At 42.4% G+C, this 24,510-nt stretch overlaps 1 protein-coding gene and 1 long non-coding RNA gene across 2 annotated transcripts in view; both read right to left on the minus strand.

The window, feature by feature from the left end:
- Positions 1-24,510, minus strand: part of LOC115937144 (uncharacterized) — a 177,648-nt gene that overhangs the window by 19,185 nt on the left and 133,953 nt on the right. The window lies entirely within an intron of this gene.
- TAS2R1 (taste 2 receptor member 1) lies at positions 3,058-4,055 on the minus strand. The gene is given in 2 exon segments (XM_031018585.2): positions 3,058-3,269; positions 3,272-4,055. Coding segments are annotated over 2 exon segments (891 nt in total). The 5' UTR covers positions 3,951-4,055.

The raw sequence follows: 24,510 nt of genomic DNA on the forward strand, positions 1-24,510 counted from the left end.
TCCCCTGGCATTAAGTTTTCAGAAGACAGTCTGCAATTACCGGGTGGCAAAATAATACTTTTTAAAATGAGAATAGACCATTGATACTAAGTTTGTGTTGACACCATCTCTACTCTGATTTCCGAACTCATATGCTAGCAAGACACTTTTTCAAACATGTGGGGGCTCCCTGCCCCTGTCGTTTGGAGCTTTCTCCAGTAATGGGTGCCATCTCTTTGTAACAACTGTTAGCCTGTTGATTGCCAGAGTCGATTTGGATGATCTGCCCGGTTTCTTTCTCTCTTGGATATTTTTGACTACCTGTCCCCCTTGTTACCCAAAGAGATGTAGGTCTCTATGGACAAAAGTTATGGCAACCATATTTCCCAAGCCTAGGATGGGAATATTCATAGTCTGGCGAGTACGACTATACTTCAGCATATGACAGCCCATAAGATCTTTCTGGAACGGGTGGTCATCAGCCTGAAGACCGGTAGATATTAAATGTTAATGTGCCCCCAGCACTTCCAGGTCCAGATTATTCTACCTTCAAGCAGTTATTACATTTGAATGAGTGACCGAGGGTTTAAAAGGCATTTGCAATTTGTGAGACTTTTAAAACCGTTGTGTTTATTTTTTGAATATTCAAATTGCTATAGCATTTATACTTTAAAAAAATGTATTAATAGAAGCACCTAGATTTAGCCTTTTCAGTCGGCCACCATGTTTAGTCACTGGAAGCCACGAAGAATCCCCGTAGCATGGGTGCTAAAGGAGTCAATGTCAGAAAGGGCAGTGGGACATGATGCAGCAAGTCTTGCATTCTGGTTTGGGGCCATTTACCAAAACCCTATCTGAAATGGAATGGGGTACTGTGCTGGCTCCCTTCTCAGTAAGAGCCTGCCTGGTGGCCCATCCTCCTTCGTCCTTGACTGAACAAGGATGCCAGATCTCCTCCAAATGGGGGACCACAGGCAGGGGATAAAGAGTGCACAGCACCGTGCCTTGTGGTTAGCAGCTTTCTGGCCTGACCCATGGGCATGTGACCCCCGGCCAAGCCAGCCAAGGCTCCCAGGGGCCACAATGGCCAGTCCATCCCTACAGATGCGGGCTAGGGTAGAGGAAGAATCTGCATCACCACAGAGGTTAAGTCCATGCTACTCCAGGCTAGATGGGCAAGACAAAAGCAATCCGTCCAGGCTGAAGAATCCAGACAAGGGCGGCTAGAGAGAGACCAAAGGCTGGGTCTGTTTCGCTTTTCCAATGGAGCAATCAGTGTCCTACACAATATCCATCAATGTGATAGCTAGGCAACATTTCTGGAAGAAATATCTCGAGGAAAGTAGACTGTGAAAATGTTTCCAGAATAGTTTTCTCTAGCCTGCCTTCTCTTCTTTAGAACTCCTTGCTAACGTTTAGGTATACCAACAGTCGTAGCTTAATATTCATCTCATTAGTTAACATTATTGGAGCAGAATTTGCATGAAATAGAATCGGAATTTGGTATCTGAGAAAAAAAAACACACAAGTTGTATATTTACGAGTTTCTTCTTGAATGTCTGAAATCGCTCTCCCACTCTCTCTCTATCCACCTGCTGGTATACACACCAGGATTCAAAGAGCCGGCATCTGAACTTGAGAAAATAAAAGTAACTCTTCACTGTCCCTTTTCAAAGCAGGAACAATGATCACCTGCAGCACACAACCACTGTTCCCAGAGCTGGCTGCCTGTGCGCACGGTTAGTTATAAAACTTTCCACCTACTGGGACGAAGGAAAATGAGATAGCAGGAAGATGGAGGCTGTTAGTTTGCTCCTTGGTGAATGAAGGATAGGATGCATGGAAAGAGGAAGAGTAGCCTCAGATCTCAGTTCCCACACCCACGAAGATAAACGCTTTCCTGCATCTTCTGAAGCAAAGACCTCTGTTAGTTTGGTGCAACCAAGCCTGTGTGTGTTGGGCTAGTAAACCACCATTGGAATCTACATCCCTGGCAATTGGCAAACCCAAACCTAAACAGGCTTTCCATCATCACACGTGAACTGCAAGCTCTAGCCAAACTGAGGAACATCTTTCCCTTCACTGGAAGCAAAAGGGTTCTGAAGCTGTTTTAGAAATACATATATATCTTAGCATCTAAAATCATCACTCAAATAGAAAATGCATCTGTGACTTGAAACAGATGGAGACACCCCCAGCCCACCCACCTACTGATGTTGCTTCGTTGGGAAGACAGGCAATGTGGTAGGAGTTCTAGTTTGTTACCATCAGTTGAAAAGGTCCCAAAGCCCAGCACACAAATGCAAAATGAAACATCTTTGCAAGCTATTTTCTGGACTGTGTGCCCAATTAGGGGAAATGGAAAATCCAGCCCTGGATTCCTCTTCCATCTGCCTTTTTTTTTTTTTTTTTTTTTTTAGCAGTTGATGGGACATGTCAACATGGCATCTAGCATCTCAGCTGTGTGGAGTCAGTGAGCAAGCTTACACAGATAGAGAAAGCCGGCTTGTCCTCAGCTTCCTCTCAGATCTGATGAGGAAGAATGGTTCCATTGTCTGTGACTCTAACAAACAGAGCAAAAATAATCTGCAAATAGACAAGAAAGGAGCAGCAGTCCTGTCAGGATAGATCGTCTAAGATGAGGTGTCAGACACCCAGGGACCCCATGGGATTCATGCACCCTTTGGACATCATGACTTCAAACATCTTCTTTTTCTTTAAACTTTTTGTTTTGAGATCATTGTTGATTCACATGCACTTGTGACAAATAATACAGATAGATCCCTGTACCATTTACCCAGTCTTTCCCAGTGAGGAAACGTCTTGCAAGCCGATGGTATAATATCACAACCGGGAAAATGACATTGATGGAATCCGCCCCTGTGTGTTGTGCTCTGAAAATCAATTTAACCCTTTGAAAAAAGATCAAATCCATAAAAATACCTCAGGTTGGACAAGCAGTCTTTAGATGACATTTCGTGTATTTATGCACAGGCAGCTTTGTTTGACCGACGGAGGGGTGGCGGGTAGTGTTAACGCCTGGAACCGTGGGTTCTTCCAACAGTTCAAAGTTCTCTCTCACTGGCAGCACTTCCCATGGAGGAGGAGCTTCCTTGCATTTTGCTTCAGTTTAGGATTTCCTAAAATTAAGATCGTAGCGTGTCCATAGGGATATGACCCAAACGCCCAGATACAGAACAGAAACATGAGGCTCCTGAGCTTAAAAATCTGTGAAGAGAGCAAAGCAGCTGTCATGCAGTGGGAGAGGCAGAGGACCAGGAAGGACAGACAGACAGAAGCGACCTCACATGGACAGCTGTGCTAGGGACCCTGGTGCCCACCGCCGCGTTTCTCATCTGCCAGGTGTGTCTCCCCAGGGAAAACATCAAGAGCAGGGCAGAAGCAAGGAAGATAAATATCGGCGATAATAACCTCACAAGAAAGACGATCTGTAAAGCAGATGTTTCTTTGATTTGAGTTGTTGCGTTGGAGGAGAAAAAGCCCAACAAGAGTTGTTGGGAAAGAACCCATGTATATTTGTTGTAGAAAATAGAGGGGATGGATGCATACAGCAGGGACCTGAGGATCAGCCATGGCACCAACTTCGATATCCTCATCTTCAACCAGAAGAAGAGTGGGTGAGCTACGGGGGCAATCCTGGCGCAGTAGAAAACACAGAGCCATGAGGCAAACCAAAGTCCCAATTCATTTACAAACATGAAAATTACAAAATTCTCAACAAGTAGAGGGACTTCAATCAAAGAGACATTAGCCCGATTAATGTAGATGACTGACTGCAGACAAATCCTGGAAATCCCCAGGCAGGAAAGAAGGAGAGCCAATGGAATCATCTTTCTCTGCTTGGTCAACTCAGTGTCATTCACAACCACAATGATGCCGTTTGCTAAAACCCCGATGAGAAATTGTAACACTGCAAAAAGAAAATGGATAATAAGGTAAAACTCTAGCATTTTGGGAAGAAAAAAAATCAGTTACTTTAAAAATTGATGTATTTATAGATTTTTGGACAGTTTGGAGTATTCGAGCTTTCTGTTTTTCTTCAGCTAGACTAGAAGCCCTTTGGGGACCGTGCCTCTGACGACAAAAGCAGTGAAAGAGGAAGGTGGTGTACATTTGTTTCTATCACCGTTTTCTCCAGTTTGGTTCCAAGGCAGTCAAATAAGAAAGAGATACCCCAGCAACGATTTGCTTCTTGGTGACAGCTTTTGCATTTTCCAGGTCTACTTAGCTTCCAACGTCATCACAAGCAAATGGTGGAACCAGACACCTTCAGGGCTGGGAGAAGGGCTCCTTCACTACATAATCAGTGGACGCTCCTCAAACCTTCATCCCCACCATGGAGATTGAGTGCTGCCTGTAGGTGTAATTCTACTTAATGTCAGTGAGGCATTCTTTAAAAAGACATGTCTTTGAAATGATCACTTCTGCTGTGACTGCATAGAATGGTCAGCAACATAGGACTGCTGAGTAGTAGTTATCCAATATGCAATAATTCAGCGATTCAAGACCACCGAAAGTTTTAAAGCAGTTATGTAATAAAATATATGTGATAAACAGAGAGGGTCACAAAAGATAGAGACAAAGGAATTAAGCTTGCATATACGTGGATACAATCGGTCCAAAGCCTAAAGGAAGCCAAAGCCGCTGAGAGAACCACTTAGCACCATTCATACCTGTAACCATGTGTGGGATGATACAGGCTTTGAAAGCTTTTTCCTGTTGTTTTCTCAATACTGTGAGATTTTTATGACATGAGCTGGTTGTTCCAGGGGAAAAGTTAAAAAAAAAAAAAAAAAAAAAAAAAAGAGTACCTGATTCACTTTGTTGTTATACTTGTCTAACAGACTATTTTTGGAAAACTTAAATTGGAATCTATTAACATGAATGCTGTGCCAGGTGTTAAACTAAACCAGGTTTTCTCAGTCTCCACACTGTTGCCATTTTGGGTTGGATAATTCTTTGTGGGAGGGGGGATGTCCTGTGTGCTGTGAGATGTCCATCATCCCTGGCCTCAACCCACTAGATGTCCGTAGCACACCCCACTCTTCCGCTGCGCCAGCCAACAGTGCTCCCAGACATTGCCAGATGCTCCCTGAGTGGCAAAACTATCTCTGGTCGAACACCATTATCCCAGCTATTGGAAGGATAAAGGTGAATGGAACGTGGTTTTTGTCCTCAAGATGCTCGGAGACTAAGGGCCAGACACATGTACAGGGTGACATAAAACCACGTCAGGTTTTTGGACGATTCACTACCAGAGCGCAAAGTGGGGAACAATTTATTACACATCGGGGGGAATTGAAGCTTTTCCAGCTTAGCATGTGACCATACTGTTCCCTGCAGAACGCCCCTCCCCCCGCAGTGAGGCATGTCCTTATGGAAACATTTTACTTTGTCCAAAGGTGTCTTAAAGGATACTTAGAATGAATCTTCCTATTAGAAAACTGGGGAAGAAACCATACGAAAACATTAGCGGTGAGAATAAATCTCTAGGTTACTCTATCATTCTTCCCCGAATATGTAATGTCTGTGCAGTGTGGGACTCTACTTTGTTCTTGTCTCACCTTCAATGAGATGAAGGGGACGAGCAGGACCATCATGAAAGAGATACCGAGGGAGGCAGTTCGTGAGTGGATTCTATCAAAAAAATCCAGATTCGAGCATGACAATCAGGGTCAATCTTGTTCCTCTCCCTCAGGTGGAAAGAAAAAAGTACTTAAAAAGTGCTTTGGGGTTTTACATTCTGCAGGCTGGAAAAGCAAAACAGAAGGGCCTTCACCTAGGGAATGATGAAGCCAGGAACTCTCGCGAGAGCAGCAGCGACTCCTTCCCTGGTTCTCCATCAGCCCCGCGCTTGCATCCATCACCTGGGGGCCTGGGACACTCTGCTCTGGGAGGGCCTCTCTGGGCTTCTTCCTCATCCCCGGCCCCATTCATTCCTTTAGTGTTTGGCATATGGTGCTTCTGTGAAGTAGAGCCAAAGCCGGTTACATAAAGCTTTTCATAGCAAAGGAAAAGAGAAGTAAATGTTCCAAAGTCACCTTGAAAGGGAATTTTTGTTTCCTGTCTGTTCCTGGAGACATCAGACCCCAGGCTCACCGTCTAGCTCTTGCCTGTTGCCTCAGTACTGTCACGACGTTGACGTACTGAGCCCTTCAGCATGGTCTGGGCACTTCGCTCTTGCAGAAAAGTCATGGTGACACAAGGCTGAAAGTGGACAAAATTCGATTCTGGGTCTAAAACCGCAGTCCAGTCTTCCAGCATTGACAGCAAAAGGGCAGAGATAATGCACGGCACACCAAAGACTGAAAGGAAATAACTCTGTCCACTTGTGTTTATTAACTGCTGTTTGTCTGTTGGATTCAAGCATCTTGAGGGGATATGTGGTTCTCAAATACTCTATTATAGTGTTTGTTACAACTAGCTTGGGGAGGAGAGGCACTCCTTCACAGAGAACTTTCGTTCACGTAGGTCTTCTGATGCAGAAATCCCAGGGAGGAAAAAATAAAAATTCATGAGGCTTAAGCTACATTTTTTTTTCACGAAATAATTTCCATCATCAGCCTCTTCAGTGAGTACACACAAAGGCTGCTGACAAGGGCCACCACGCCGCCCTTCTGACACGGGAGGAAGGCAGAATACGATGTCTGTTCCTAGGAGAGCAGCATGTGTGGCTGCTAAGCCGATGCCCCCCATTCAACCCCCGACGGGGGCGTGGCGGGGGCGGCTGTGTGTCGGTGGTGGTGTGAGCCCTGCGAGGTGGTGTTCCCTGGCCTTCCCCCTAGATTCCACCACCCAATCAAGATAACCCACAGCCTCGGCCAGGCTCTTGTGCTAAGCCCGAGTGAGCCAAGTATTTTAATGAGCCACCCAACAGACCAACGAAAGAGAAAAAGGTCCTAAATCCAGAACCCCTTTGCATCTTTTGAGCAGTTTGTTTCGGTGAGAAGGACACGTCAGAGAATTTCTGGGTCTGAGATGAAAAACGTACATGTCTGGCCTCACCTGTCAGTCATCGGCTCGGAATGGTGACAGTTTGACATGGACAAATGGCTTGGAACAGATGGAGCCAGTCCCGAGGTGGAGAAATTCACATGATGATTACCCCGTATTACCCTGATTAAATCCGCTCACTCGCACTCATCTGTAATGAGCAATCATTAAAGGAGACAACACTAAATATTCTCGAGGTAACTGACAGGCGGAAGGAGTTGCTTATTTATATTCAAATCATTCAGCTCCTCAAAAGCAAGTGCGAGGTTTTCACAGGCACTTAGATTGACAGTGGTGAGCTTTTCACCAGGTAGAAGGCTGCAATGATCATCTTTCTGCTTTCCAGTGGCACCCGGACATTTACTTTGAGATTAGAGCCATCGTGAAAGTGAGTGATAGTTTTAATACCTTTCCCAAGTGGCTCTTCCCACTTGGTTATCGAGGGAACAATTCCTGCTTTAAGGATCATGTGCATGTATTAATATTATTGCATATTTAATAAGATCGTTCGAATAAGAGAGAGATAGACCCTGAGCAGATCAGTGCAGACACCCTTGCAGAATCTTCCCTGAAACAGAGCTCAGGCCCGGGGAAGCGTATGCGGAATTTATCACATCTCAAATTGACAGCCTTTTGGTTTGAAAAAGCTCCAGACTCTTTCAGACTAATCATTCTTTAAATCCGTTCATTTGTTTCTCTCCACTTGAATTTGCAGCTGATCTTTCGGACTGCAATTTTTGTCTTTGCTATTCAGGTCACTCCCATTTACTTGTCCCTTCTCTTTCTCTGTGAGTCCTGGTAATGTATTTCTAGGCTTTTCTTTACTCTTCTCAATATGCTGAAATTTATGTACATGGCAGCAAGTAGAATCAGGACGCAATGTGGTAATACATTGAATTCAAGTCCTACAAGTAAAGAACTCGACGTACTTTATAAACAAGAATCCCTTGTTAGTGACAATGTGGAAAGGCTAGCCAGAGAGGCTGCCCGTGATTCCCACAAATAATCTCTAGTCCTCATGATTTTGTCTTCAGCTCGAAAGTGAGCTATGGAACTTCAAATCCTTCCCTCCCTTCTTCTTCACCTGTTGTCTCCCTACCTTTCTCTCTTTCTCCTTCTCCCTTCCTCCTTTTGTCCATATGTCAACACATATTTACTGTATGTATTACGGACTAGGCACTATTCAAGCATGGGGGACATAGTAATGAACGAGACAGATGGAGTCTCTGTCATCTTGGAAATTACATTTTGGCAATTTGGTGGGGAAGATGAGAATTAAACAAGTAGAGAAATAAATACTTCCAGGTAACATAGAGAGGGATGCTATCTTAGAGAGCATGGTCAGGGAAGGCAGACTTCTCCCAAGGAAAGGTGATAATTGAAAAGTGAACTGAATGAGGAATCATGTCTTGATATCCAGGGGATGAACATTCCAAGTGGAGAGGGCAGGAGATGGCAATGCCTTCTTGAGTCAAAAAAAGAGCTTGAAGTGTTCCAGAAAAACAAAGGACCAAACTTTGCAGTTGCTGGAGCAGCATGAGCAAGGTGAAGAACCCAAGGAGAGGAGAATGGAGGGGCAGGAATGACCAGATCATGGAGAGCTTTGGGTCACAGTAAGAACGAGACTGCATCCTTCGTGTGACAGAAAACCATCCTAAGGTTTGTGTGTGCGTGTGTGTGTGTGTGTTGGTGGGGGATTTGTCATAATCAGATCTATGACTAAAACATTTACTATGGCTGTTGTTAATCCAAAAACAACATTTACTTTGGATGACAGACTTGGGGGTCAGCAAAGGGCAAGAGCGGATGCAGGAAAACCAATCTGAAGGCTATTTCAGTAGACCAGGCAAAGGATATTGTTGGTTTAAATTGGATTGGTGGTACAGGGTGGAAAGAAGTGTCTGGATTTGTAATATATTTTGAAGGTAGAACCGACAGAGATTTCAGATGGCTTTGATGGAGAAAGAGAGAAATAAGAATTACTCTTGGGTCATCAGCATGATCCACTGGTGAGTGACGGCGCCATGTTTCAAGAAGGAGGAGGCTGGAGGAAGGTTCGAATCAAGAGCTCTGGTGTGGACATGTTCTGTCTGAGATGCCTATTTCAGGTTGAGGTATTACTAAGCAGTGAGTGAGAAATTCGGAATTTGGGGAACCACAAAGGCTGGAAATGCACATTTGGAATGTACTTGCATATAGATGATATTTAAAGTCATGAGACTGGATAAGATTATGTAGGAAAGAGATTGCCAAAAGGAGTGTCTGAGAACCATAAATAAGAAACAGAATATTTTGTGCATTCATGTCACCCTGCCTGTCCCATCTGATGCCATCTCTTTGTGGAAGGAAACCTGATGAAAGTAGAATCCATGAGTTAACGCTTGCTTCCCTGAAGTCAACCCTACCAGTCATGGTACCCTAATCTCTTTATATGTGGCCGATTCTATTTGCTATTTCATTTAGAAATTTTACTTCTTTATTTATAAGGCAGATTGGTCTGTAGATTTTTCTGGTGCTCTATTTGATAAATTTGATTATACATGTTATGCTGGATTTATCAAGAAATTGTTCAGCTTTTCTTATTTTTCTATGCACCAGAGCAATTTAAATAGCATGGGAATGATCTGTTTCTTGGGGAATGAAAGAATTCACAGTGAAAGAATCTGAGGCCAGGGGTTTTTGGGAAGGGGCAGAATCTTTGCCATGTATTTAGCACTTAAAGTGCTAAACAACTGACAGACCTAGTCTCTGTTTGCCCTCTTGACAACTCTATGAAATCGATATTATCTCCACGTTAGAGATTATGAAGTTGAGGTGCACAGAGGATTGGAAATTGCCCTCAGTCATGCATGTAAAAAGTAGCATTTCCAAGATGTGGACCACAATCTGACTTCAAATCCTGTGTGTGTCCTTAACCATTCAGTACCACGGCCTTCCGTGTTAACACTCACAATGAGAGTGAAGATTCCCATCCATGGTTTAATGTAAAGGTTGGACAACTGCTATATTTTGCCTGCTTAGCATTCATTACCCCCCGTCTTTACCCTGACTTTCTTTGGAGGAACCACCTCTCCTCCATCTTTGTTTCTGTGTCTTATTTGGGATTCCCCATCTCTAAATCCAGAAATAAGCACACGACCCAGGTGTGATGACTAACATTTCCATTCACCCGAGCAGGGGCGATCCATTCAGGAATGAGCATGAGGTCCAAATTTGGCAAGTCAGAAGTAATCCGAGAACTTTTGCTGGAGTAGGCTGGGCAAACTGTCTCTCTCTGTCCAAGATAGGATGTTTGTCGGGTGCTGCTGGAGGCCACCTCGCACCATGAGAGGCAGACCTGAACCGGCCTCAGAATGGACTCTGCGCAGAGAGCTGCAGTGCTCAGAGAAGAGACAGCGAGGCCAGGGCTCAGAGCCAGCTTTCATTTCCTGTTGGCCTTGACATTTAAATGAACTCATACATTCCCAGCTTTTGCTAAAGTGAGCTTGAAGTGGGTTTTTGTCATTTTGGGTGTATTAGAATATAACAGCTGCAGGTTATCTAGAAAGGCAGAGATGTGCTTTCCATGTTTCACATTTAGCAACTGGAGTCAGACAAGTGATTTGCTCAAAGCCAGGCATTTAACAATATACCTAGAGCACGAACCTATGATCTCTAAATTAGAGCTGACTGTTGCATTCACTGAACTCATAGTTTTCTCAAACATGTTTGTAGAAGAACTTTTTAGAAAAAATACAGATTACTTTTCTGGGGTCTCCCTTATACATTTAATTATTTATTTCCCCTCACATACTCAGTCTGACAGCTCAGATTTTTATTGTGCTATAAGAAGGATTTACAAAGCATAAGGCTACCATATGGGCATTAGAAGTTTCATTCATTCCAAACTTCACAGAATACCCCTGGTATGCTGACTGGCTATCCTCTGCCCAGAGGATGTGTGATCCAGTAGATCTATGAATCTTTGGATCTACTGGACCACACAGTACCTATGCTGATCTACATATATGCTGGTTGTAACTGTTGGATTGGAGACATGAATGAAGAAGGTGCATATGTGGTCTTGAAACCCATAGTGTCAGGGGTACCTGGGTGGCTTAGTTGGTTAAGTGTCTGCCTTAGGCTCAAGTCATGATCCTGGAGTCCTGGGATCGAGCCCCATGTCGGGCTCCTTGCTCAGTGGAGAGTCTGCTTCTCCCTCTCCCTCTATCCCTCCTCCTGCTTGTGTGCTCTCGCTCTCTCTCTTTCTCTCTCTCTCAAATGAATAAGTAAAATATTAAAAAAGAAGAAGAAGGAGGAGGAGGAGGAGTAGGGGGAGAAAGAAACTCATAGCGTCATTTCTGCCCTGGTCCAATCTTGAATGGTTCTCTCTCTCATCTTAGGAGCCAGATCTCTTGCTAAGACTGAGCATTCCAGGTTTTCCTGAAAAAAGGCTGTCCAGCACCTGGTTTCTCTTTCTCTTCCTTGAGCCAACTTTCTCCAGACTTAATTTTATCAATTCCTAGAGGACCCACATTATTTTTCCTTGCTTTGTTTCCCCAGCAGCTGGGATCAGGCTTCATGGTCTCTCACTTCATGTGGTTTAGGGACATTGGCCCCATTCCCTGCATCTAGAAACAGATATTTATGTATGGATTTATATACGGGGATGCTCTATAAGCATTGTTGAATGAGCAGCAACGAAAACAATGAATAAAGCTTCTCATCTTTAGAAAGATGTTGTTATTCAAAATTGAGTATTACATAAACTTCACAATGTCTTTCTTACAGCAGAAAATATAATTCCATTTACCCACCATCAACTAATATCCTTTTGTGGACATTTGTGGGACAAATTAATAGGATGAAGAATAAGGTCTGTGGCCAGGAAATAAAGTGAATCTCGGGGCACCTGGGTGACTCCGTCATTAAGCGTCTGCCTTTGGCTCAGGTCGTGATCCCAGGGTCCTGGGATCGAGCCCCGCATCGGGCTCCCTGCTCTGTGGGAAGCCTGCTTCTCCCTCTCCCACTCCTCCTGCTTCTGTTCCCTCTTTCATTGTGTCTCTCTCTGTCAAGTAAATAAATAAAATCTTAAAAAAAAAAAAAGTGAATCTCACTAATTCAGAGGGTGTGAAAAAAAACATGAACTTGGCTTTTTAAATTTAAAACAGTAAATTTAATACCAAACCACATCATGTCAGATCTGCAAAGGATATTAGTGATTATTTGTGCTGGCTCTTTATTGGATGAGAGAAGAGAGAATAGAATTTCAGAAAGGATGTATAACGCCCTGTGCCTTGTTCCAGGGAATTCAAATGTTGGGTATTCTAGAAGAAGGAAAACTCTGGATTTGCTGCACCTGGGTGTGACTAGCGCAGCTCCATGGGAGCACGATAAAATGCAGTTAATTGATGGGACAATGGTGTCTTATAGGTCCTCCCAAGACATGTCTAATGACAATGCTTTTGGGGAAAGCTGGGCAAACCCCACATCCGTATATCTGTATCCCACTGTTGTTTATTGCAAAGGACACACACAGGAATCTGCAGTCCTTCCTCAAAATGTGAGAAAAGGAAAGACTATCTGGCAATGGTACCCAAGGCTTTGCAGGTATTTGTATAGAGTGAAATTGGTCCAACATTTTTTTTTACTCCAACATATTTTAAATTGCAACCATAATATATGTAGAAAGGGAAACATAAGGGAAACCTTAAATTCCAGTTTTCTGTCATCATTAATACTTACCTTTGTACACTTAAGGCTCCCTCCATACATATTAAGTGATAATATGGAAGTTTCATTTTATGAAATATTATCCTTCCTCAATTATCCACTAATCTGAATCTGGTCTTGCTGCAATCAAATAGATAATACCAATTTTAAAAATCTATTCTTTCTGCCTGGTATGAAGCACAATTTAGATAATCACAGATCCTACAGCAGCACAGATTTGGATACTGTTAACAATTAAGCAATCAGGAGTAGGGTCTTTCCTGGTTTCAATGGACTCTTTTTTTCTGGTTGTGACTTAACACAGTGATTTAAAAACTTATTTCCTCCTCAAAATTCACATAATCATGAAATAAGCAATTTTTGCTATAAAAACAAGATGAGAGCAAATATATCCCAAAAGTAATAGTTATCAGATATATTCACAGTGCATCATGCTTTGATCTAAAACAGAGAAAGTCAATATTTCAGTGGCAACATGGCAGTGTGGAGTGGGGGGGAAGGAGAGGGAACTATCCAACTCAGCCGAGAAAAACATGATCTTAATTATATGTACTGATAATTAGTACAGCCCAAATTTCTCCTGTTGACCCAGATTGCTGGGTACAGACAGCTTCCAACCACTTTAAAAATTTATTTATGAAAACCATTTTCATGCCTTGTTTCCCCTCCCTAACAATCTGTCGGATCTACAAAAGGGTTGATCTGCATTGTTCTTGCATTATTTTGGTTGGACTGAAGTTTGACAGAAGGAGCCAGAATCATGCCCTCTCTAAGGTGAGATAAAGCTCCCAATGCTCTGAGCCTTGTGGGATAAGGGGTGGTTACCTCAAGCAGAAGCACTTACCTCAGCTAAGTTTCCATTGGCTCCACACTCGCTAATATATGGCCGGGGGGCAGGGGGCGGTTGGTCAGCAGCAAGGAATGACCCATTGTTTGCAAGGCAGGGTCCTGCCAAAAGGGAAACCTCAATTTCTTATAGCACCCCTGCCCTTTTCTGTTCGGGACTGGTATCACCATTTAGGAAGAATCTAGACTAACAATCTATGCCCCGGGACATCTGGCACGCCTTTGGATCTCAAGCCAAGTTCAGCCCCGGCAAGGCCCACGAGCTCATGCGGAGCGAGGGATTAGCACCCGCACCAAGGCATCCCTGAAGGATCTCTTCAGCTTTTCTCCTCCGGAAAGCCCCCTCCCCTCCAGCTCACTCCTGAGTGACGTAAAACTCCTCCGCCTGGTGTTCTGATAGTGTTTGATGTAAGGTCCCCAATTCCCAGCTGTTGCAAGAGAGCTAGGAACACTCCCTTCATTCTGAGGCTCATCTTCGCCAATGCACCTGACCGAAGCTACAGGGTAGGAGCACTTTTACAATGCAAAGCAGTCTTCGAGTCCCACCACTTCATTTCGCAGATGTATCAAGTATCTTGGCACCCCCAGACCTTTGGCATTGCCCTCGTTTATTTGTCCACTGAACAACATACCTACCGGGCACCCACTACGCTACGCGTTTATTCATACGCATCATTAGCGAAGTGCGGAAGCAGCAGGATGTTAAGAAAGTTCATTTATCTACTCAAAGAACCATTCATAATTGCACTTGAAACAAGTTATCTGCCACTGTTTTTTGGCCCAATATGGCAAATATTATATGGAGAGTATAATAGCAGGAGTCGGAAGTATTTGCAAAGGATCTGTGCAGAAATTTGCTGACAAATTTTATGACCTCAGTCTCAGGGTGACTCTAGCTACGTCTTATCTTCCCAAAATACTCCTAGGTAATGGCTTCTTTATCATCTCTCTGGAATGTAACTTTATCAGTTTCTATTTTCTCAGTTTCCTATAATTCTGTCAGAAGTCAGCAGTAACATGTCCTAGGGCAAGCACTCTCTCAAATATGATTTTTAATGAAACATGGATATGCACATGCATGTTCCAGCGAATCGTTCTGCCCTATGAAAGGTGGATTAAAAGTGGAGGCACATTTACATTTGTTTTGCGTTTGTTACTTAAGAGGTAAAAATATGCAAACTGCATCCACTCTTGTCAATACCTCCGAGCAAAAGAAAATTTTATTAAAGTTAGATTCATGACCAATAGAAGAGCTAATATCCCTCATTTGGGGGGAAAAGGCTGCATTTTTAAAATAGTAGGCATTTATTTCTTATCTAAAACTGAGAATACTTACCAAATGTGAATTTTGAACCAGGTATAATGGCCTACACATAAATACGCAATTAAAAAGCAAACTTAATTATAAGCAGTTTACAGCCTAAATGGAATTAGTTATACAGTCTGCAATTGGTCCTGGAAATTTTTATATGAAAAATAAAATTAGTAATAGAGCAATAAAAGACATTTAGTGATTTTCAAGAATGAGTTTTAGAGACAGCCAATTCTTACCCAAGATACACAAATAAAGTGTATAGCTATAGGAAAATTTGCATTTTCTAAGTTAGATAACAGAAAGAAAATCAGCTCTAACACAGCTTAAGAATTATAATCTTATTATATACATGCTAAACTCTTTTATGGCTGCCTTCACCAAAGAAAACTTTCTTTCCAAATTAAAGAAGTTGGGTTTCTGCTAATTCAGCATCCATGTTCACCCTTGAAAACACTGAGCAAAAAATGGTATGAAAGAAAGCAAAATAAAAATTGCACGTGTGTGTGTGTGATGTCCTTCTCTTGCACTACTGGCCATGTAGGGGAGGAGGAGGGTGTAGAGAGGGAGAGGGAGAGACAATCTTAAGCAGGCTCCACGTCCAGCGCTGAGCCCAATGCAGGGTTTGATCTTATGACCCTGGAGATCATGACCCGAGCCAAAATCAAGAGTCAGACACTTAATCGACTGAGCCACCCAGGTGCCCCTAAAGTCCTCATTTTTTAAAGATTATAACCAAACCCAAAGTTTTATGAATATACGTATAATGTCAATATTTGTAGCTCACTCCATTTGAGAGAGTGCAGCCCCAGCTCCATGTAGATCCGGTACTGTAGTCTATTAGATACGCAAAGGCATCATGTCTAGAAAAGACAAGGTACCTACCTCCATTAAAAAATACTTTATTGCTAAAAAACTCTAACCATATTTGAGCTTTCAGCGACTCCTAATCACTGATCGAAGATCACCATAACAAATACAATAATGATGAAAGCCTTAGAAATATTGTAAGAAACATTAAGATGTTACACGCAGACATGAAGTGAGCAAACGCTGTTGGTAGACTTGCGGGATGCAGGGTACGATGAACCTTCAATCCGTACAAAACGGGGTATCTGTGAAGGGCAATAAAATGAGGTATGCCCCTATAGGTTTTTCTGAAGTACCCAGGTGAAGGTTTGAGGATGAAGAATATTCCAGAGGCCAAAAGCAAACTTATGACTCATGAAGCTGTGACTGGGACTCAGTAGCCTACCCAAACCCCTCCACCCACTCCCACTCACTTCAGTACTAGAACATCTAGATGACAGAAGTCGCCCAGAACCTCACAAGGAGCCCGTAGTGGCTGGGTTTCTCTATTCCCATCTGAGCAGTGGGGCCAATAAGCTTTCCATACCATCCCATCTCTGAACTTGATCTTAGTAATGACTCTCACCATAAGAGTCACTCTTCGCCTGAATGTCAGAAGAAGATTTAGAGGTCTGTTGTCGAAGTTATGGATCTTCAGATCAAAATGTGGATTAATTGAAATAATTACATGTATGACTATATATTATCATGCTAAGCACTTGGGACCAATCATACAGACATAGTATCTCTTTGCTTCCTATAAGAAATATCTTTCCTACAGGATTCTGACTAAGAATATTGCAGATCTTATTCTCAAGACATTTATCAAATATGCTGTTCTAGTGGGACTCACCTGGAACAGAGACCTGTAGTTCTCAGAAATATCTAAGGCCCTTCTTCCTCATGGACACACAGCTGAACTACATTTCCCAGTGTCCCTTGCATTATGTGTGTCACTGGGACAAAGTTCCCCCCAGGAGAAAGTAGCTGGGACTGATGTGTGCTACTCTGAGGCCTGGCCCATTAAAAACTACCCAAGCACTATCTTCATCCTCCTCCTCTTCTCCCCAGTGAATAGCACTCCAAGGAACTAGAGGAGGCTGGGGCCACAGGACGGCAGGGTGTGGTTCCCTGAATAATTGTATGAAGCAAATACACTGCCCACCTGCCCTCACCAAACTCACAATGGGCTGAAATATGAGTGTGAAATAAACTTGTATTGCACTAAGCCACCTACATTTTGGGATTGCTTGTTTCTGTTAATGTACCTTGACAAGCATGATGGCCCTTCATGGGTTTTCAGAATCTGAATTTCCTAGGATCTTTTTTGTTTCATTTACTTTTTAAAAATGAATTTTAATTGTGCCAAACTGTAAATAACATAAAAGTTACCATTTTTGCCACTTTTAAGTGTACAGTTCATTGGCAGTAAGTAATTCACGCTGTTGTGCATTCACCTCCAGAACTTTTTTCATCTTGCAAAACTGAAACTCTGCCCCCATTAGACAATAGCTCCCCATCCCCACCACCCTTGTCTCTGGCAACCATCATTCTAGTTTCTGTCTCTGTGGATTTGACCACTCTAAGTACCGTGGATGAGTAGAATTATACAGTATTTAACCTTTGTGACCGGTGTTCCTGTAAAAGGAACAAACCTTTTAGAATCTCTAAAAGTATGAAAGAGAGTTTTATTCGAGCCCAAGTTAGGACAGTTGCCTGGGAAACACGCTCTTCCCAGAGAAGAAGGTGCTCTGGAGAATGAACAGTTTTTACAGAGTTATATACTTTTTACCTCTTGTAAATGCTCAAAAGATTACAGATTAACGTATAAGCAGGAATCACAAGTTTTATCGTAAAGGAATGCAGGGAGTGGGAGCATTGATGGATATCTCAAGGACAAGATGGGTTCCTTTAGGCTAGTCCTTCACAAAGCAGATGTACAATGCATGCATGGCTAGCCATAAGTCAGGCTTTGGTTTGCATAAAGTTTCTAAATAGTCATGTTGACTTAGGAAGAGATCTAAGATGGCTTCCCTTGGATGTCAGGCCTTTTGAGTTTTTCACTTGGCATATCTTCCAGGCTCATCCCTATCATGGCATGTGTCAGAATTTTCTTCCTTTTTGAGGCTGAATAATATTTCATTGTATGTGGAGAGCACATTTTGTTTATATATTTATCTGTCCATGGACACTTGGGCCACTTCCACCTCTTGGCCACTGTGCATAATGCTGCTGTGAACATGGGTGTACAGATAGCTCTTGGAGAGTCTACTTTCAGTTCTTTTAGGTATATATCCAAAAGCAGAATTGCTGGATCATATGATCGTTCCATTTTTAATTATTGTTTTTCATAACAGCTGCGCCATTTTACATTCCCACCAACCTGGCACAAGTGTTCCAATTTCTCTAGAGTCTCAGCCCCATTGTTTCCTCTTTGAATTTCCCAGGATCTTAAGCCCCAGCACAAGTCAAGAAAAGAAACCAAATGGGATGGCATCAATTACTGTCTTAAATTTTAATCAACAGCTCTGAAAATTAGTCCCAAAGGCAGAATAATTCCCAACTATCCAAAGTCCACTGTTCTTTCCTTGATAGAAGCCACAATTATTTTCTCTCCTAAAACCCAGCTCGTGGTTATATAGTGATTTCTGAGCATGAAGGTAAGGTTCCAGTTGGCTTTGTGGTTAGTAAATGATCTTCTGGTAACAAACTTCCACATTAGTGGATAACTTCAGGACATCAAACTTTGGTCTGAGTCTGACAACTCAGCTAGTTCACTTTAGTGGCAAGCCTTGAGAGCATTGTAACCATGTCTGGAGCAGATTAACAAGAAATGTAAATTCCCCTCCAAAAATAGATCGTAGGAAGTTGAGAACATTTAAAATTACTTTCCATAAGAATTTCCATGCCTGAAGAAGTAATTAAAAGGACTCCTGAACTTCAGCTAGGTATGGAATTAAAAAATAAACAAACAGAACCCTCTTGCATTTGTTGTGTAAGAATAATACCTAATGCCTTTTAAAAAATAAGACTTTAGGTTGTTATTTTCTTGGGCAAAAATGTACAGAAGAATGGAACAATCTCAATTTTATTCTCTATCCCTCCATTATTCCTTGACTTATAAAAATCACATTTTTAAGAAAACAATCCTGAATTTCAAGCAAGATTAAATGTATAAGAATAGCTGGGTACCTTTTGGAAGAACAACAGCAAAAAAAGTAAAGAGGAATGACTTTCACTATCTGATATTGAAATAGATTATGAAGAAATAATGACTCCAACCAAGTGATGCTGGCCTCAGGAAAACCAGGGGAATAAATGGATAGTCCATAAAAAGAAAAAAAGTTCATAAAACCATTCTGGTCTTTAAAGAAATGGAGAGATTATGGACCATCTGATGAATAATGTGAAGTGGCTAACCACCCAGGGAAAGATGAAGTTAGATTCCTCCTATCTCAGAATTTATGTAGAAATTCATAAAGATGAAACAAGTGTTGCTAGAAATGCAGAGCGACTAGAACATATTTGGCTGGTGGGAGTGAAAATGATATGGTTCCTATGAACGAGTTTGTCAGCTTATTGTAAAGTTAAACATACACGTAGTCCGTGATCCAACGATTTCATTCCTATCTACTTACCCAAGAGAAATAAAGCATATGTCCACAAAAAAGCTTATACAAAGAATGTGCATAGCAGCTATTCATGATAGCCAAAAACATAAAAGAAACCAAATGTCCACCAAAAAGACATTTGGATAAATGGATAACTGCATGGAAATATAGTCACACAATGAATTATGATTCAGAATTAAAAGGAACAAATGCTTCTACATGCACCAACATGGATAAATTTCAAAAACATGGTGTTGAGTGGAAAGAGCTAGACACAGAGTGCGTACTGGATGGTTGCATTTATATGAAGTTCTAGAATGAGCAAAATGAGTCTGTGGTGACAGCGGTGGCCTGTGGTCCAGGCACGGGGTTTGGAGAGAATTGACTGGAACAGGAAATGAGGACACTTTCTGGGATGAGAGGAATATTTTACGTCTAGATTGTAGCAGTGGTTACATAGTGCGTGGATTTGCCAAAATTCATCCAACTACAAACCTTAAATGACAATTATATCTTCATAAAATTATTAGGTAGAGAAGGGGTTTAATATTTAAAGGAGAGGCTGACAAAAATAACTACTTATTTTAAATTTTTGTGGATCAAAAAACCACCAACAATAATTGAAAGATGAATAACGACCAGAAAGAAATCATTATGTATAAGAGACTGAGTTACTATCTTTATTTTAGAAACAAATCTCAAAATTAAAAAGACCAAAAAAAAAAAAAAAACCCCAAACGAAACCCACTACACACCTCAAAAGGAAAATGAACAAAGATTATAAAATAGGCAATTTATTAAAGAAGTAGATGTGCCCGAAATACTATTTTAAATGTGTCACACGATTGGCCAAAGGTCAGTGTATCTCTACTATAGAAGGATTCTTAGAACTAGAAAAGCAAAGTCAATGGAATCCTTGGATAGCTAAACAGAGAAGGGATATGGAGAAATGGTTCACAAGAAAAAAAAAAGACCAATAAGCATTCAAAATGTTCAACTTGTCTAGAAATCAAAGAGAGACAAATTAAAATGGCTGCATGCTGCATCCTGATCTTGCCCTGCGTTCTCCTAGGACTGGTGTTTCCATTCTTTCTCCAGCACCATTTCCACCCTGATGTCTGGTTGAGTCCTCTGATGCCACCAGCTTTGGTAGTTAGTCCTGACCCCTGTTCTGATTAGGAAGCCCCGCCTCCGGCATGCTGTGCCACCCATGATTCCTAGCAGAGCGCTCCTCCTACTGTCATGAAGAGGCAGGCTTCTTCCAACAGCCGCCATGTGAGTTCTATAAGGACGAAGCTACAGCCCGAGGGCCTTGCATGGTGCCTGGGACATGCAAGGGCTCAGTAAATATTTCGTGAATGTTTTAGATAGAGTGAGACAGCATTTTGAAATTGGGAAAGATTAAAATGAACAAAAATATCCAGTGTTGGCAAAGTGTGAAGTTGTGGCATTTTTATCTACTACTGGTGGAGGCAGAAACAGATCTAAACTTTTTTGGAAGGTGATTTGGCAACATTTAATGGAAGCCATTAACATACTTTACCCTCTTGATCTAGTAATTCAGTCTTTATGAATGTGCTCTGAGAAAACGATCAGATAAGTGTCGGATATTCGTACATGAGATCTCATTGCATATTTGTTACAAGATGGAAAGGTATTTTTTATTTTATTATTTCTTTTTAAAGATTTTATTTATTTATTTGACAGAGAGAGATGCAGCGAGATAGGGAACACAAGCAGGGGGAGTGGGAGAGGGAGAAGCAGGCTTCCCGCTGAGCAGGGAGCCGGATGTGGGGCTCGATCCCAGGACCCCGGGATCATGACCTGAGCCGAAGGTAGACGCTTAACAACTGAGCCACCCAGGCGCCCCAAAAGATATTTTTTAAATACTTAAAGGAGTTATTAAATAAACCATAAATTATAATGAAATATAATTCAATCATTAACAGTGATATAAAATAACCTACAATTGTTGATATTAAAAACTCATTCACAATATGCTAGGTTTTAAAAGCCAGTTAAAAAGAGAATTATAGTACAATCCAATTTTAATTTAAAATATATACACAGAAAAAGCTGGAGGAACATACATCTAAAAAATTAAATGCTATTTTCTCAGGGCAACAGAATTATGGGTGATTTTTTTTCTTTTGCTAATCTGGTGTTTCCTAGTTTTTATGTCAGTTGACATGATTGATTCATTTGTATAATTTTATAGAACAGAAAACATTAACTATGTGCTTTGGAAGCCCTGTTATCTTAAATAGCTGGACCTCACCTTGAGGTTCCAGTGTACAACGGATCGCAATCAAAAGCAGTTTGCTGAAACCCACTCTTTTCTTAAAAGTTTCCATTTGCTTCTACTACAAATATTCCTGCTCTGATTGGTCTCAGCACTGACTGACCTACACTTCTCCTCCTAATGTGGCGGTAGCAGGACAAGAGACTGGGGTGACGTTTAGGGACAGAGTTTCAAAGACAAAAGTGATCTTAAAAACCGACAGGCCTGCAGTGGTGAAGAAATCAGAGTCAGATAAATTCAGTCATCCGGTAATGGCCTTGGAACAGACGAGTGGCCAAAATGCATGTCCTTTCTTCCCGGTGCTCCATCTTGGGCTCCTCTGCCTTCATCACATCACCATTCAGATGCTGAGCCCTCAGCAAATCAGGGCAAGTAGAGTGCACACTTCTACATTCTCTATCACCCCTCGAATGAAGGCAAAAATAATGGTAAACACTTAGAACGTGCTTCCTAAGGCCAGGGGCCATTCAGAACACACTTTACATGTGTTGACTCGGTAACCCTCACAACAGCCCTGAGAAGCAAGAATCATAATTAGGTCCATTTTACAGATGGGAAGCCTGAGTTTCGGAGGGGTGAAGTAATTTTCCCGAGGGTATCCCTCTGCAGTAGAATAGCCAAACTACAAACCCAGGCCATCTGGCCCTATTATCCATGCTCTTAACCACTATCGCCCTGGCTCTCATACTTTCAGGGACGGAAGAATCACCCGAAAGCTTCCTTAAAACCAGGTCCTCGCGGAGTCTGAGTCAGTAATCGTTACTGCGCATGTCTGCCAAGCTCCCAGGCGGTGCCGACGGTGCCGGGCTGAGGCCCACTCGGTGAGTAGCGCTGCAGACACTCTCGAAGCGTTGCAATAAAGTGCACCAGTTCCTGGAATTAAGTCTAGCAAACAATCAATAATGCATGAGTTACTCGCGGATCAAATTAATTTACCCCAAATGACTTGCTATTGATATAGAAGTAATTGGTAGCAAAGTTGGCTGATAATCCAATTTAAAAATTGTTACTTATTCAACTATATTGCCGCAAGGATGAGGCAACGCGTTCCTGCAACAAGCCTGCTGGGAGTCCAGGGCAATGGAAAACCGAGGAGTATCATTTACTCTAAAACCTCCATAACTGCACAACACGGGCTTATAATCACTAAAACCTCATTTTCAGAAGTCACGAAAGACAGGATATGAATATAGCATCCCACAAAACCTCACCCTCTCCTTGCTCTCACTCTACGTCTGCTTTTCCAGGAGATGTTGCCTTGGATACAAGTATCCTTATGCATGTAAAGTCTATCCCCTGTAGCAAATTAGCAAATCGGCCTTCAGATTTAATAAATCTGTCTGTTATTAATTTTCCTGTATGGCTCAAACCCCCTAAAGCTTGATAACCTCTGTGAAAACTGATAAAAACAGTTCTTGGACTCTCAAAGGGGAGTTGAGTCCAGACTTGGCGGGACCACAGGGAGCATGGGAATCCCTGAACTCCTGCCCCAGGAAATAGAGAGTATCCCTCCCTAAAGACCTGGGGACTTCAGAGAGGGAGGTTGGTTTCAGAAAGGCCACTTTGACATCCTTAATTGTGACTCACCTCCAGACCTAGACTGGCTGCCCTCTGGGAAGGGTGACAGTACCACATTTAATAACAGATCTCAGGCTGACCCTTCCTCTCCTTGGAACAATTAGCCCAGAGCAGACATGCCTTTGATATTACCCTGCTTCTGGATGAGATCCGTACGACACCCCCAAATGATTTCCCTTCCTGTGAGCATCTTCTCATCGTCTACACTCACCATGAAAGAAGAGAATGTCTCTGGGTTAGGACCATTGCCCCACAGAATCAGAAAAGAGTGCTGGGACATCCTTTGGGTTGTCCCACCCTGCAGGGGGGACACCCAAACTCCAAGACACACATATTCCCTGTGCCCCGGTCTCGCCAGTGAGTTTCTCAAGACTGGGACATGAACAGTCAATATTCATCTATATAGGAGTCCCTAAATAGTCAGAAGTAGTTAAGAATACCTTTTAAGAATAAATAAAGGGTATAATGGAAAAGTCTGAATATTTCTAAGTAAACTGACAAAATATAAGGCGTAAATAAGAACCTCATTTGCCCTCTCATAGAACACACCCTAGGAGTCACCGAGGTACATAGAATCTCTAATGCACTCCTTCCTTCCCCGAGCTCGAACCCCAAACTGCCCAGCCTGGGAAGTGAGACACAGTGGTCTCAAGATGCTCAAAACATGTACCTCTAATGACCCTCTGCCTCTCTGTAGGCTGTGGGGGCAGAATGATGGCTCTCTGAGATGTCCACATTCCAATCCCCGGAACCCGTGAAGATGTCACCTTCCCTGGCAAAAGGGCTTTATAGCCATGATTAAGGTAACACACCTGTGATGAGAAAATTATCTGGATTATATGAATGGGTCCAAATTAATTACATGAGTTCATAAAGTTGGAAGAAGACAGCAGGGGGGAAAATCAGATGGCAGCAAGAGAAGGATCAAGAAGTCCAAGCGAAGTAAGTCAATCAGAGAAAGACATGTATCATATGATCTCACTGATATGAGGAATTCTTTTTTTTTTTTTTTTAAGATTTTATTTATTTATTTGACAGAGAGATACACAGCAGGAGAGGGAACACAAGCAGGGGGAGTGCGAGAGGGAGAAGCAGGCTCCCCGCGGAGCAGGAAGCCCAATGCGGGGCTCGATCCCAGGACCCTGGGATCATGACCTGAGCCGAAGGCAGATGCTTAAGGACTGAGCCACCCAGGCGCCCTGATATGAGGAATTCTTAGTCTCAGGAAACAAACTGAGGGTTGCTGGAGTGGGGGGGTGGGAGGGATGGGGTGGCTGGATGATGGACATTGGGGAGGGTATGTGCTA

Source organism: Leptonychotes weddellii, chromosome 7, assembly GCF_054177405.1.
Source record: "Leptonychotes weddellii isolate Sample4059 chromosome 7, ASM5417740v2, whole genome shotgun sequence".
In the NCBI taxonomy this organism is placed as follows: domain Eukaryota; kingdom Metazoa; phylum Chordata; class Mammalia; order Carnivora; family Phocidae; genus Leptonychotes; species Leptonychotes weddellii.